General features: G+C 41.7%; 1 protein-coding gene across 11 annotated transcripts in view; it reads left to right on the top strand.

Annotated features, from left to right (window-relative positions):
* MGAT4D (MGAT4 family member D) overlaps positions 1–15,570 on the top strand; it is a 124,325-nt gene that overhangs the window by 30,548 nt on the left and 78,207 nt on the right. For 5 of the 11 annotated variants that reach the window (XM_077815275.1, XM_077815274.1, XM_077815276.1 and 2 more), the window contains one exon: positions 12,246–12,407. The exons of 5 other annotated variants lie outside the window; for them this stretch is intronic. In XM_077815275.1, the coding sequence (XP_077671401.1) occupies positions 12,246–12,407 (162 nt within the window). Of the gene's footprint in view, positions 1–2,794; positions 3,065–12,245; positions 12,408–15,570 lie in introns of those variants that run through there. One more of the 11 variants, XM_077815280.1, reaches the window with a different exon arrangement.

Raw genomic sequence — 15,570 nt, 5'->3', positions numbered from 1 at the left:
GAATCACCTCTGTAAAATCAGGATGGTAAATACCTTACAGGATAATTAGATTCAAAACACAGAGAATCCCTCTAGGCAAAACCTTAAGTTACAAAAAAGACACACAGACAGGAATAGTCATTCTATTCAGCACAGCTATTTTCTCAGCCATTTAAAGAAATCATAATCTAACGCATACCTATCTAGATTACTTACTAAATTCTAAGAGTCCATTCCTGGTCTGTCCCCGGCAAAAGCATCACACAGACAGACACAGACCCTTTGTTTTTCTCCCTCCTCCCAGCTTTTGAAAGTATCTTGTCTCCTCGTTGGTCATTTTGGTCAGGTGCCAGCGAGGTTACCTTTAGCTTCTTAACCCTTTACAGGTGAAATGATTTTTCCTCTGGCCAGGAGGAATTTTAAAGGTGATTACCCTTCCCTTTATATTTATGACAGAGGTCAACACAGATCCCTGCCAACCAAATCACTGGCATGTAAGGGAAAGCACAGTTGAGGGACCCTGAAGTCACCACGTGTGATGGATCACATGTGCCATTGTTTGCAGTCCTAGCACTTGTAATGAAAACTTCCCCTTTTTTCCCCTAGGTGACCCTATGTAATATCAGTTTCCTGGGGGTAACAGGTGGCAAGGGAGCAGATGCTGCAAGCATCTGGGTACAGACCTGGTCCTTTATGCTGCTATGCTGTGCACCGCAATGATGGCAGAAGAGTTAATACTGGAGTGGCATAGGAAAGTGTCCTACCCAGTGATGAGCTGCCAAAATCTTAACAACCGGTTTCCTATAAAAAGTTCTGATTTAAGGGATGTGCCACAGTATGTATTTTTTGTACCAAAAAGTATGACATGTCCAGGAAAACATGGATGTATGTTAACCCTTCCTAAAATTCTTTTTTAAAAAGATGGGCCTGAACTAGAAATGAGTTCCGTTTCACATGTGTGGGTCCCCGCCGCTCCCCAGGGGTGTGCTAGGGTGACCAGATGTCCCGATTTTGGGGTCTTTTTCTTATATAGGCTCCTATTACGCCCACCCCCGTCCTGATTTTTCACACTTGCTGTCTGGTCACCCTAGGGTGTGCGTATGTGTGGGTCCCAGCTGCTCCCTGCCCCCCTCATTGAAGAAGGTGTGCAGGCTTACTGCCCTGGGAACTGCAGGGCACCAGTGGACGTGGAGCCAGCTGCAGACAGGGGCATGGGGCAGGGCTGGCTGCAGGCAGGGCAGGGGGTGCGGAGCTGGCTGGAGGCAGGAGGATGCGGGGTTGGCTGGAGGCAAGGGGGTGTGGGGCTGGCAGGAGGCAGGGCAGGGGTTGACTGGAGGTAGGGGCTGGCTGCAGGCAGGGCAGGGGAGTGCGGGGTTGGCTGGAGACAGGGGGTGTGGAGCTGGCTGCCTTCGGGCATGGCTGCAGGGGGGTGCAGCAGGGGTTGGCTGGAGACAGGGCAGGGGTGCGTGCGGCAGGGGCTGGCTGGAGACAGGGCAGGGGTGCGTGCGGCAGGGGCTGGCTGGAGACAGGGCAGGGGGTGTGTGCGGCGGGGCTGGCTGGAGACAGGGCAGGAGGTGCAGGGCTGGTGCGGGCAGGGCAGGGGGTGCGGCAGCGGCTGGTGTGGGCAGGAGGTGCGGGGGTGGCTGGAGACAGGGGCTAGCTGCGGGCAGGGTGGTGGGTACTCACGGGGAGAGCGGCTTGGAGCAGCCCGAGCAGCAGGACACAGCCCAGGCCCAGCAGAGCAGCTGGGGACCCACCAGGCAGCAGCAGGAGCCCCAGGACCAGTGATCGGGGGAGCAGCAGGAGCAACAGGGCTCGTGCCCAGGGCCAGGCAGCAGCCCACATGGCTCCCGCAGCACAGCGCCCCCAGCGACTGGAGGAGGAATTACATCACTTTCCAGCTGGAGCCCATCAAATCCTCAGCGCCCACGGCAGGGAAGCAGGTTAACAACCGGTTCTAAAACTGTTTCAAAATTTAACAACCGGTTCATGCGAACCGGCTCCAGCTCACCACTGGCCCTACCATAGCGGATGAAATAAGACAGCCCCCAAAAACCTTCTGCAAAGGATTGCAGAGTACCTCCATGAACGTTTCCTAGAGATCTCCATGGAAGATTCCCTGGCCATTCTTGTGCACCTAAAGAGTCTTTTCCAGAGAGAACCCGCTATGTAGCTGGAGTGGCCACTTGGATATAGATAACCAAGGCACTTCTCTTTGTATTAAGATTAAACATAAAATATAAGAGCATGTAACCCTTACAATTTTATTGGAATTAGGTACTCACCAGAGGTGCCTTGCCCAGCATCTTACTAGGCCACTATGCTGTCCTGCAACCGGCTGGGCTCTGGGGTTAAAAACAGCTCCTGACTCTCAGGGAGAATGGATCCTCTGCTCGCCTGTCTCCCGTTCTCCTCCTCCTCCAGAATGTCCTCCTCGTTGTTGCCTGAGCTGGCCTAGGACTCAGACTCCTGAGAGGTGTCCATGATGTGTTTTGGGGTAGTGGGGGGTGGGTGCCGAGAATCGCATGTAGTTCATTGTAAAAGCAGCATGTCTGTGGTGCGGAACCTTTGTCTTCTGGTATGCCTGCTGCAGTTTTTTGATTTTCACCGGGCACTGCTTCGTGTCCCTGGTGTAGCCCTTTTCCCCCACACCCTGCATGATCTTTTCATAGATGTCTAAATTTCTACAGCTGGATCGCAGCTGTGCCTGTATGGACTCTTCTCCCCACAGACCAATAAGATTCACCGCCTCCTGTGTACTCCAGGCTGGAGCACATTTGGGACATTGAGTCACCAAGATCAGCTGTGCTGGAGAGCTCTCCATGCTGACCAAACAAGAAATGGGAAGTCAAAAGTTCCTGGGGCTTTAACAGGGGAGGGGCTGTTTCCTGTATACCTGGCTGCTGTACAGCGGAGTTGAAAATGATTTCCAGAGCAGTCACAGCAGAACATTGTGGAACACCTCCTGGAGGCCAATTCAGTCGACTTAGACAACACTGCATCTACACTGCCTCTGTCGACTCATCAACATTGAGTTAAGCGCTATGCCTCTAGCCAAGGTGGATTAATTAAGTTAATATTACAGGTGAGTTAGGTCGGAGGAAGGGACCTGGTAGTGTAGACACATACGTTATTAGGTCAACATAAGAATTCTGTAATAAGAGATTTTTCACCTTCATATTTTTAATACTCAAAAATTGTTGATGAGATAAATTCTGGCAGAAAACAAACATAGAAAAGAGATGGTGATAGGCCCAAAAGCAAATGTTAAAGATAATTATGAACACTGGAGAATGGGGGTACAATGGAAATTGTGTTGCGATTTTAACTAAAGTCTACATCAACACTTCAAAATTTGTAGCTGCTCTCCAGTAATAATGTGAGCACGTGTATAGACAGGGTTCATATGTTTTTAGCTCCATGTCAATAAAACCTGCCCTGAGCCCCCTATATTAGTGCTTACACTCTTGTTATACCTGATGTACCATTTTGTTGTTTAGACAAAGCTTTAACGGACATGGTGTTCTCCAGGAAGTTACTGGAACTCCCCTTATTTTTCTGACTGATCCCAAGGTTTGCAGTGTGTCCTGAAAATGAACAAATGTATCGACTTTCCCAGGCTTTTGTGGAGGAGTAGTTAAGATGTGTGTGAGTGGGTTGAAAGGGAAGATTCTTTTTCCCTTGGTGGGATGGGTAAATTGCGAAGAATATCTTGTATAGGAGTTAAATTTGAAACTTTTTGTAGGGATTTTACATCATATTAGGGAACCAGGAGACTGTAATAGCTATAGTCTAAGAATTAAAATAAATACATCAAATTAAATTAAATTGGAGTGGGCACTAGCAGCACCTACTATAATAATAATTAATATCTTAAAACATCTTAACATGTTTAACAGTATAATCTATTCTAAATGGTCAAACACCAGTTTTTTGAGTCCTACAAGTACTTGATGAGTTTTAGATCTTTGCATTTCAATGTTATACATAGGTGTTATAAAGGTTTGCGCTCAGTAAAAAGCAAGAGATAATAACAATTGCTGCTTTTATTGATGTGCATTTGTGTTCTCTAGTGAGTCACATATGAGAATACAGTTCTTGGAAAAGCCACAGTAATGAGTACCACAGCGTTGAAGCAATCACAGAGCAATTTCATTTGAATATGGTTATGAATTAGCCTGGTAATGATCTACCAAGAATCAACATTTATTCTGCCATAGTACTTCAACTTAGTGGCCTATAAGTATTTTTTGGTCTTCTCTTGTTAAGAGGCTTATTAAATTAACAGTTTCAGGCCCATGCTTTGACCTACCTGAAAGTTATAATTTAAGAGAGCCTACTAATCCTCAGTTTAAACTGAGAGAGAACATTTGACAAGCCCCCTTGATGCTTTTTTTTATATATTAAATGCTCTACATTTTGGTCCACAACTTATTTTCGGAATTCAGCTATTCTGTCTGTGTTTCTGCGAATAATATACAGTCAGCACTGTGTAATCTCTAGAAAAGACTTAAATAGGTATGCTTGGTTTCCCCTGTTGTGTGTGCAATGGCCACTGTGTCTTTGACAATAGCAATATTCACAGAGCCTAATATTTCAGGAATTAAACCTAGTTCTCATGAACATAACACATTTTCCAATGGCTTATTAATATATATAAAATCACCTAGAACCTCTCTCTACAAATTCATTGTCTGCTCAAACAGTAGGGTGATCTATCTGGACTCATATATATTGAAATCAGAAGCAACCTTTCTGGGCCAAATTTCAAAAAATGTTCTACCAAAAGACTTTCATTTGAAATGGTCATTGTGTGGATTTGTATATGTAGATGTGGAGATTGCTACTAGTCCATCAGTGTTATACTTCAGAAGCCTCTTACCTTTACTGCAAAAAGTACAACTAAACTTTGCCAGATGGAATCGCTTATATAGAACCTTAAAACATTTTCTGTGGAAGAATGAAAAACCTAGATTCTATTTTGACTGACTATAAGCTTTGGGAACGGAACTGTCTTATTGTGATATGTTTGTACAGGACCTTTACATTCAACCACGATATAAAATAATAAGTCTCTTAGACTTTTTCCTTTGATACTTTAATTTCTAAGCCTTTCCAAATAGGAAATTATGCACTTATGCAACCTCACATCAAACAATAGTAGAATGGTAGCACTACTACAATTCTATCCAGGACCTACTGACAGTACAATGAACAATACAGATTTTATCTTGACAAGTTACACATGCTACCTCAATGCTAAACATCAGAACTATTCCCTTTCTGCCCACAGCCTCACATTGCTAGATCAAACCCAGCCATTAATTAACCACTGACATAAACCTAATTTAAAAATGTATGGGAAAAGTTCATAATATTTCTGGGTTAATAAATTCTATCCACTGTTGAGACTAGATACATTACAGTGACTGTAAATCCAAAGGTCTCCTAAATATCTCATATTGGTTTCAAGGTACATATTCCTCTTATCTTATTAGTTGAAACATACATTTTACTGTCCTTGTCTATCACCGACTCAAGGATTTTCTTTCAGTGTTATTTCCAGTTCCATCCTGTCCTCTGAAACAAGAGGTCTTAGAGCAAAATTTAAGACTTGCCAACAATACAAAACAATTCATCTCCAAATTCTGTCTGGTTCCCTGATGTACAGTGATGAAATGTGTGGCACTACTGCAGTGTCCTGGAACAAAGCTTTAAGGACTGATCTGGAACTACATTCTTTGGAATGTACAGTGTCAATTTGTAACAAGTACAGTACGTAAATATGCAATACTACACTTTGTATTCACTATGCCATTTGCTGTCACCTATTATAACTAACACAATCTAACCATAATAGCCTCCGTCCAAAATGCTTTCCTAAAACCTATATTTTGTCTTGCCTGCCCAGTTACTAATACTTTCTGATTTCAAAGATAAGTCTCTTATATAATGATGGGAACTCAGCAGCAATTTACACCATCATTTCACCTATTATTTATTTTGGTAATGCTGACACTCTATACGTAAAGTATATGGGTAGTCAACACTGTTTCCTTGATTTCAAAAAGCTTATACTTACTTAGCCTTTGAATCTCTATTGCACATTCTCTGAAACCTGAAAAAATTACTGGTAAACTGCCTTATGCTTCTAAACCTGACGTATGTTAAGGAAGCAAACAACCAAATTTTATGGGCAGTGGATTGTATTCTGGTTTCTGGTTAGGATTCTGATTATGATCCACTTGCAATCTGAAATCAAATCAATTTATAAATCCTTCTCATACCATCATTCTACAGTAATCAACAACTTAATTTTCTGCTTCTAGCTCCATAGAGGACTTTTCGTACTCAACTCTCCATACGTATTTCGGAATTGCTACTGAATATGATGTGACTCCATATTACTTGATATACTATAAAACTAACAGTGTTAAACTGCACCTGATACAATGATTAGCTGAGTGTATTGTTATGCCTCAGTCCATCTGGTACTGGATATTAATGTCAATTTTGGTTGTTTAATTAGCTATATTAAATTTATTATATTTCTTGCTAAAAGGTTGTCATCTGGTTGGGAAAGAATTCAGGATTTGAAATATAGCTGGTTTTCTTTTCTTTAAAAGTAGCACTCCTTTCACAGTGAATTATTTTTAACAGTATCTTTTTGTTTTATAGAGCATAGAAATTGCAAGGTTTTTTTTTTCTTTTTCTTAATGACTCTGCCACAGCAATTTAAGTAACAAACACTATTCCCAGAGCTGCAACAACAGTAGTTAATAATGTTGTTGCATAGAGGCTCAGTCTGTAGTGCTTTCTGCACCCAAATTTCCCATAGCTTTAGGCCTGTTCCTTCACTCCTAGCACACGCAAAACATTCATGGTGGATATGAAAAGGTGTACAGGAGTGTGCCTAAAATTATTTTAGCATTAATTGTTTAATAAAAAAAAATCACACATTTTTTCTTATGTGAATAATTTCACTGAAGTCAATGGGACTACTCAGGTAGGTAAAGTGAAGAATGTGTTTTTGGGATTTGTCATTTTGTGCTAAATCATAGTGTATTGAATGAGTAGTTCTAATGAATGAGGTGAGCAGGATTTGGCCCTGTAACAGGGTCTACTACTTTACAAATATTTTTGAAATTTAATTTTTTTAATAAAAAATATAAAGGGGAGAGAAATTAGGAGAAAAGAATAGAAAAGTGCTAACTAAAGAGCAATATTGATTGACATGTAATGGAAATGTAATCATGGAATTTTCATTTAGAATTTGGACTGAAATAAATTTCAATTTAAATCTTTTGTTCCCACAATGGCACAGTGGAACTTTTCATATTTTGGTTTACTTCAGATTTAATCTTTGAGGGATATGCTTTACTATTAGTGGAAATGTATAGGCAATTGTAGGAGATGACAAGATTAGTTTTATCCCCAACTGAGGACGTTTAAAACACAGCCTCAAGTACTCCCAAAGAAATCATGTCAATCTTAATCACTATCTTCTATTTTTTTCTTAAGAATAATATATATTATTATTGACTTTTCAAAGCACGAGTCTTGTATTTGTTTTTGTTAGCCCTGTGCCATATTCAAAACCAGCAGTTTAACTACTTTTCTGAGAACATTAGACAAAAAGTAGACTCTCAAGTACTGAGGATACACATGGGCTGATTCTCAGTCAGTTAGGGCGGTTTTGCAATGATCGCCTAATTCAAAACTGACCTTTAAGCCTGCAGATGGAGAATTGTCCCATGTAAAGGAATCCTCCAGTGTCTCCATCCTCCTAGCATAAGGACAGTGTTTAGGGGAAAGAAGACTATAGATAGGTAGGGCCCTATCAATTCACAGCCATGAAAAACGTGTCCCGGACTGTGAAATCTGGTCTCCCCTGTGAAATCTGGTCTTTTGTGTGTTTTTACCCTATACTATACAGATTTCCTGGGGGAAACCAGTGTGTCTCAAATTGCGAGTCCTGACCCAAAAGGGAGTTGCAGGGGGGTCGCAAGGTTATTTTAGGAGGATCATGGTATTGCCACCCTTACTTCTGTGCTGCTGCCTGCAGAGCTGGATGGCCAAAGAGTGGCAGCTGTTAGCCAGGTGCCCAGCTCTGAAGGCAGTGCCCCGCCAGCAGCAGCACAGAAGTAAGAGTGGCAATACCACACCATGCCACGGGCACGTTACTTCTGCACTGCTGCTGGCAGAGGCTCTGCGTTCAGAGCTGGGCTAGCAGCCACCGCTCTCCACCTGCCTGGGTCTGAAGGCAGGGCTGCTGTCTGCAGCACAGAAGTAAGGGTAGCAGTACCGCAATCCGCCTCTGTTCCCCCCTCCCCCCACCAATAACCTTGTGACCACCCTTGTGGGCACCAAGTTTGTATAATTTTTGGTGGTTCCCAGAAAGGGTCCAAGTTCTGCCCCCCACACTGCCTTGTAAGCCAATATATATCCTTACCCCTGTCCCTCCCACCCCCTCAGCTGGGGCCAGGAGCAGGGCCATGGTCTCCAGGAGGGGAGACCCGGACAGGGTTAGGGGACCGAGGCTGGGGCCACAGCTGGGGTTGGGCACAGGGGCTTGGGCAGCAGTCGGGACTCCAGATGTGGTGCCAGAAATGGAGCCCTGGGCAGCAGCCGGGACCCTGGGAGCAGGGATGGGACCCCGCATAAAACGTGAGGGTGCTGTAGCACCCCCCGCACTCCTAGTTCCTGCCCTATGAAAATAAGGAAGTGTTATTTATTCCTTCTCATAATATAAGAACAAGGGGCCACCAAATTAAATTAATAGGTAGCAGGTTTAAAACAAACACAAGAAAGTATTTTTTCATGCAATGCACTGTCAACCTCTGGAACTCCTTGCCAGAGGGTGTTGTGAAGGCCAATACTATAACGGGGTTCAAAAGGGAGCTAGATAGATTCATGGAAGATAGGTCCATCAATGGCTATTAGCCAGGATGGGCAGCAATGGGTTCCCTAGCCTCTGTTTGCCAGAAGCTGGGATTGGGTGACAGGGTATGGATCACCTGATGGTAACCTGTCTGTTCATTCATTCAGAGGACAGGATACTGGGCTTGATGGACCTTTGGTCTGACCCAATATGGCTGCTGCTATGTTCTTAAGAGTGCCCTTCAAATTAATGCTCAGTGGACAATTGTGGACCCATGATCCTGAATATTGGTGAATCACAGGCACCACAGGCCCATATAACTCGCTGCCTATGACCACCTGACAACTCCTTGTTGGGTCAGGATCCCTATAACTACAACACTGTGAAATTTCAGATTTAAATAGCTGAAATTATAAAATTTACAATTTAAAAAAATCCTATGACCGTGAATTTGACCAAAATGGACTGTGAATTTGGTAGGGCCCTATAGATAGGTATGCACTGACAATCCTCTGTTCCCTTAAAAGCACCTGAGCGCTTTTGGCAGCTGGTAGAACAGGTCTGAAGCTGTTCTAATCTATGCTGGAAGGCCAGGCTGTCACAGAACCAACATAGGAGATGCAAAAGGCTCTTTTGCACGCACTCCCCATGCTGTCCCAGCTCTTCCTTGGCCCCACTGAAAATCTGGCTCAGAACATTTTATGTAGTATCACTGGGCCAGATTCAGCTCTGTTATATTGGTATAAATGCCAAATAGCTGCACTGACGTCTGAGAAGTAGTCCCATCAGAAACCTGGCATGCTGCTCAGGCACACGGCGTTCTGTCAGACATTAAATACCCAAACTTGGAACCCTTCTAAGCTTATTAAATAATGACACTCCACCCTCTACCCCAATCAAAGACAAGTCTTTCAAGATGGATTCCTATTCTTGGGTCTCAAGATTCATGCCTACAATGGTCAGGTATGCTTTGCTGCACTTGAAAAGCTTAGTGTTTAACTGGCTCTCCATAAGACAATAATCATGTGCCTTAGAGAAACTTAATGGATGCCAATGCCATTAATCATCAGTTTTTTCTCTCACCATGTGACCATGTGGTCAGTATTGCATCATTTTTTTTTCCTGTTGGGAAAGCAAATGATAAAATCTGGATTAACTATGATTGTACTTAGAAGGTGAAAAGCACTATTGTTGTGTTCCTGTTTTACTTACGCTAACCATAAATGCATACAGAGTGACACAAATTTACCTGAGATCCTCTTTCAAAAAAGTTTTCACTCTAAAGTCTATTAAGCCTTGTGTAGATGAGAGAAATTTACCATGAGTTTGATCCAATAAAGAGCTTGTTTTTGTGTGTAATTTTAAACATGTGAGTAATCAGAGACTATTATGCATATATTGAAATGCTTTACTGGTTCAAGGTCTACGCTAGGAGAAGTGTGCCTCCCCTCCCCATTTCTGCTGTCATGAATTGCCAACATGAAGTACTTCAGATGGTTTATGTGTATCTGGCTTAGATTTGTTTCAGTAGAATTAAATAGTAGTTTAGTCTTAACCATATCAGCCCACTCTATGCTAGTGCCATTTTGGACTGCACTAATTTAATTACTGTCCCATAGTGCTCTGGTGTCTTTTCAAAGCCTCCTAGAACCCACTGCTTCTGGCAGCTGTGCCAGGAACTGTGGGACCAGTATTCAGAGGGCATTGAACAGCACTAGTATCGGACATGCAAAGCTACTATGACAGTTCCAAGCACAAATCAACATGGCTAGTGTGGTTGTATTATTTGTGCTTAATCCAGTTCAATACCAATGGTTTAATTAGGAAGAGTTCAATTTTGGTAGTATAGAAAAGCTTATTAGACATTGCAGAACAATCAAAAATTGAGCAAATGCAAATGGGAGTGAGGAGCATAATCTTCATAGCTGGACTGCTTTGTGGAACATGAACATCATTAAGAGCATTTTGTTTTGTTTTTAATGAGGGCAGTGACTATCATTGTACCTTATAGACTGTTAGCTCCTTTTAAAGGTTAGCTTTTTAGTTACAAAAAGTTCTAAAGGTTTTTTGTTTGTTTGGAGGAGCCACTTAAGGATTTATTTGCTTACACTGTACTTTATTGCCTGTATAGCTTTGTTTCTCTTTTATGGTTCCTATTTTTAATTTAAATGGACAGTTTTTAAGTTGTTTTAAATGATCATCACTCATTGCTGATTGAAAGCAATAAGTGGCTTAATACTCTGCCGGAAATGCACTTGTAAGGCATCTCTAAGAAGTTAATATAAGTGCTCCCTTTTTTGTTTGGTGATTGGTCAGTTTAGTTTAGAGAGTGTGATATGCATGAATATATTGCTTCAAGAGGTCCATGTTCAGGAGCTGAAGTCAAAGCATTCTTACCCACTCCTGAATTATTTCATAAATCTGACCCATTAGCATAGGATAGCCTCAAAGAAATTCTGTATTTGGATGATTATTAATGATAGATGAACCTTTGAAAACTTGGAGGATTTTTGGTCCAGTTTAGATAAGCACCCAAAAATAGGGATGCTTCTCCAGACTTCTTGGATTTGTAAAACTAAGCTGTGAATCTCATGGGAACAAGTTCTCTTGGAAGATTTTCAGTTCCACTTCCAGGACTTTTACTTCTGGCCTCGGATTAAACCATGAAGTGCAGGGGTACACCACAAGTGAAAAACAGTGTGTGGAGGGGATTGTGGGGAGGGGAGGTGGGGTGTTAGTGAAGGGACTCCTCTTATAGATTGTGGTCAATGGAGGGTATATAATATATTTTAAGAATCAGGAAGGAAGGATTTCGTGAAAAAAAATGAATCCAATTACTACGAAGTTCTTCATTATAATTCACTTCTGGAGGAAGAGCATGCATTAGTCTATTGTAGATCTGTTATGCTTGTCCTCACTTGCAGCTATCAAACCTACACTCTGACCCAAGTGACTTTCTATCCCTATTGCTAATGTGTATGTCCTTATCCTTATCTCCTACTTTAGCTATCATCCAGTTCTCTCACTCAGTCATCTCATGCTCCTCTAATCTGTCCAGAAATCATCCTTCTTGCCTGTCACTGGGACTATGCCATCCCCCACTTCAATTTCTTCTACGGCCTTCGTCATCCTCAGTATTGTGTTCAGACTTCTTGTCCTCACTTTCAAGGTTTTGTATAACTGTGCTCTCCTAAATCCTGTCTTTATTTCTTAGTATTCTGTCCCCTTCTTCACTCCACCAATAAACCTTGAATCAGCTCTTTTATTTTCTGTTTTCACTCTATTTTCATTCTCTTTCCATGCTGTCCCCTATTCCTGAACTCCCTCCTTATTCTAGTATATGGTTAATCCCTCCCTGAAGAAACCATTTACGTTTTCATTGCAGGAAGTGGCTTAGACATGTACCAAACCCAGTTTTTGGAACTTCATCAAAGATTGTTATATGCCGAAAAAGAAAATAAAAAAAGATCCCGTGAGTTGAGCATTGTCCTGGATGCAGTTAAACGGGTAGTTGCGGAGAGACTGAACTCTACAGCAAATCATACAGGTTTGTGCTCATAAAAATTTTTCTTCCTAAAGAGATTAAATTATTATATACTCTGGGCCCAATTCTGCTTCCACTAATGTTAATGGGAACAAATCTATTGACTTTGATGATGGCAGCATCAGGCCCTTATATGTTTAAAAAGAGGGTGAGAGAAGACTTTTACCATTCTTTAATTAGGTCCTAATAATACTTACCTGATGCATGACAATTTATAGGATTGGTTGCTTGGAACCTGAGAGAACTCTAAGAACATTTTTCTATCATTCTTTTCTCCTTTTATTTGTCTTGTGAAGAGTCCTTATTTCCTTTTCACCCCAAATTTCAAAAGAGGGGACATTTAAAAATATCTATGAAATGTTTACCCCTTTCTCATCCTGCTTTGCTTATGAGAAGCAGACTAAAACACATTTATTACCAAAAGTCTCTCTTTCTCTTGCATCTTCGCACTCTCATGCACCTTCGGTACATTTTTAAAGTTGGACAACAAATACTAGAAGTAATTCCAATCAGTTAATCATATTCTGTTGATCTGACTTTCCACTCTAATTTTAATTAGAGTTTTTATTCACTTCTCCTTTTAAAAACACATTAGGCCCTACTGCTTCAGCAGCTACTGCACATACTTAGGGCGATCTACCTCCACTCTAGTGGTTGCAGTATGATGGATTAGGCAGATAGCCCTGTCCCCTGGAGGAGGAGTAAGGCAGAGCAGGAGCTGGCCATCTCACATCCCTGGTGACATAGGCACAGTTTTCTCCAAAAGCTGTTCTCATTGCTGCTAACCCCATTATCAAGAGAGAGTGGAGAGAATGAGAGGGGCTGCCTTCTTGTGGGGAGATAGATTAGGAATGTTATGTTGTAGTTGAAATGTGGGACATTGTGGTCTCAACACAAAATATTTAAGAATTATTTCTGACAGAATACATGGAGTTAAATCTACATAGAAAAAAGCTTTGGGATTTTATAATTAAAATATTGTATTAAAAATTGAAAGGGAGGAGGAATTAAGATGTGCATCATTGTCCTTCTGACCACTTTGCCTGTATGTGCTATCCTGTTTCCTCACTTTGTTTTTTTGTTTTTTAGTTCCCAGTCCAGCATTGACTCAATTCATGTGCTTAAAATTAAGCAAATGCTTAGGTGTTTGCAGGATCTGGCTTTGGATTATAAACACTGGAGTAGAGTCCATGTTGTAGGATTTTTGCCCTATGGCTACCTCAGTGAGGGCCTGATTCTGACTGAGATCTACGTAATAATTTGGGGCAGTCTTCTTTCCATATTTAGAAATCAAGGTCAGCTGGGAAAGAATTTAGGCAACTCTACCAGGTTGGTGGTACCACGTAGGAAGCCAGGTAGGGAGAGGAGAGAAGGAGATATGCAGTACGTAACAACTTTTTCTATCCGTACAAAACAAAAACACACCTTATACACAACATTTTTAGCCACCAAGGCAGGACCATAGAATCATAGAATATCAGGGTTGGAAGGGACCTCAGGAGGTCATCTAGTCCAACCCCCTGCTCAAAGCAGGACCCATCCTCAACTAAATCATCCCAGCCAGGGCTTTGTCAAGCCTGACCTTAAAAATATCTAAGGAAGGAGATTCCACCACCTCCCTAGGTAACGCATTCCAGTGTTTCACCACCCTCCTAGTGAAAAAGTTTTTCCTAATATCCAACCTAAACCTCTCCCACTGCAACTTGAGACCATTACTCCTTGTTCTCTCATCAGCTACCACTGAGAACAGTCTAGATCCATCCTCTTTGGAACCCCCTTTCAGGTAGTTGAAAGCAGCTATCAAATCCCTCCTCATTCTTCTCTTCTGCAGACTAAACAATCCCAGTTCCCTCAGCCTCTCCTCATAAGTCATGTATTCCAGTCCCCTAATCATTTTTGTTGCCCTCTGCTGGACTCTGTCCAATTTTTCCACATCCTTCTTGTAGTGTGGGGCCCAAAACTGGACACAGTACTCCAGATGAGGCCTCACCAATGTCAAATCAGAACCTGAATTTGTGTGTGGTGAAAGGCAATCTTTGAAGAAGCAGCTTTTCACCCCTCAATACAGTGATGACTGAGTGGAGAATTTCCACCTAAACAACACAATAGTTCAGAGTGTCCATAGCATTCTGCCCATTAAAGCTGGTTGAAAAACAATTTTATGACAAAATTTGAAGTTTCCATTTCACAGGGCTCAAACCAAACATTAAAAAAACCTTTTTGTTACATATTTTTTTGAAAAAAATGAACTTTCATTTTTCCGTTTTCTGCCCTTCTTCTCTTTTGTGTCACTGAGTGAAATAAAATTAACAATATCCACAATTTTTTTCACTTCTTCCTTTTTTTCTCTCTTTTCTCTATTTTTCCCTAGTTGAGGGGGTTTTGAAAAGTTACAGAATGGAAAAAGGAGTAGAAGGGAATGTGGAGAAAAAGCTGTAGAATTATTCATTCTTTTGTATTCAGTGGCAAAAAAAGAGAAAAAAACATTTAAAATGGGGGGTTCAATTCACAACAAAATGAAAATTTTCCCTTCAAAATTTCTTGTACTATTTTTTTTTTGTCAGTCACATTTTTCCTATAAATCCTATTTTTAGCAGGAATATTTTCTAGTTGAAAAATTTTGACCAACTCTACTGTCCATGTCATAAATTCCACTGTCCTTGCTGTCATAGGTAAGGAATGGAAAAGGCAGGTAACAGGGAGTTGTGGAGAACAGGAAATCAGAGTCCTGTTTCTGCTAACTTACACCTAGTGAGTAGGTTTTGTGGGTTTCTTTTTTGAGTGATTGCACATGTGCATTCCACTCTATGTGCATGTGGGCCCCAAGCACAGTCACCAGAAATTTTTCCCTCAGTGGTACCCATGAGGGCGGCTCGAGCGCCCTCAGGTGCTGTGGACTCATAGCACTAGTATAAAGTACCCAGCTGACCCCGTGATCCCTCAGTTCCTTCTTACTGCCCATGATGGTCACTCGAATTGCTATCCTTGCTTTGGCAAGCTCTATGTGGTTTTTCCTTTTTGCATATCTGTACATAGTTGTAAATAGTTTAGTCGGTTTTTAGTGAAGACCCAAAAGCAAAGAATCCAAGAAACTGGATTTATTCGGTAGAATATTTTATTCTTCAGGATTGCAAACCAGCAGGTGCTGCTAAGCAGATATGATTTC

This window comes from Eretmochelys imbricata, chromosome 4 (assembly GCF_965152235.1).
Source record: "Eretmochelys imbricata isolate rEreImb1 chromosome 4, rEreImb1.hap1, whole genome shotgun sequence".
In the NCBI taxonomy this organism is placed as follows: Eukaryota; Metazoa; Chordata; order Testudines; family Cheloniidae; genus Eretmochelys; species Eretmochelys imbricata.
Note: the sequence above shows the minus strand (reverse complement) of the source record. Positions and strands in the feature narration are given on the sequence as shown.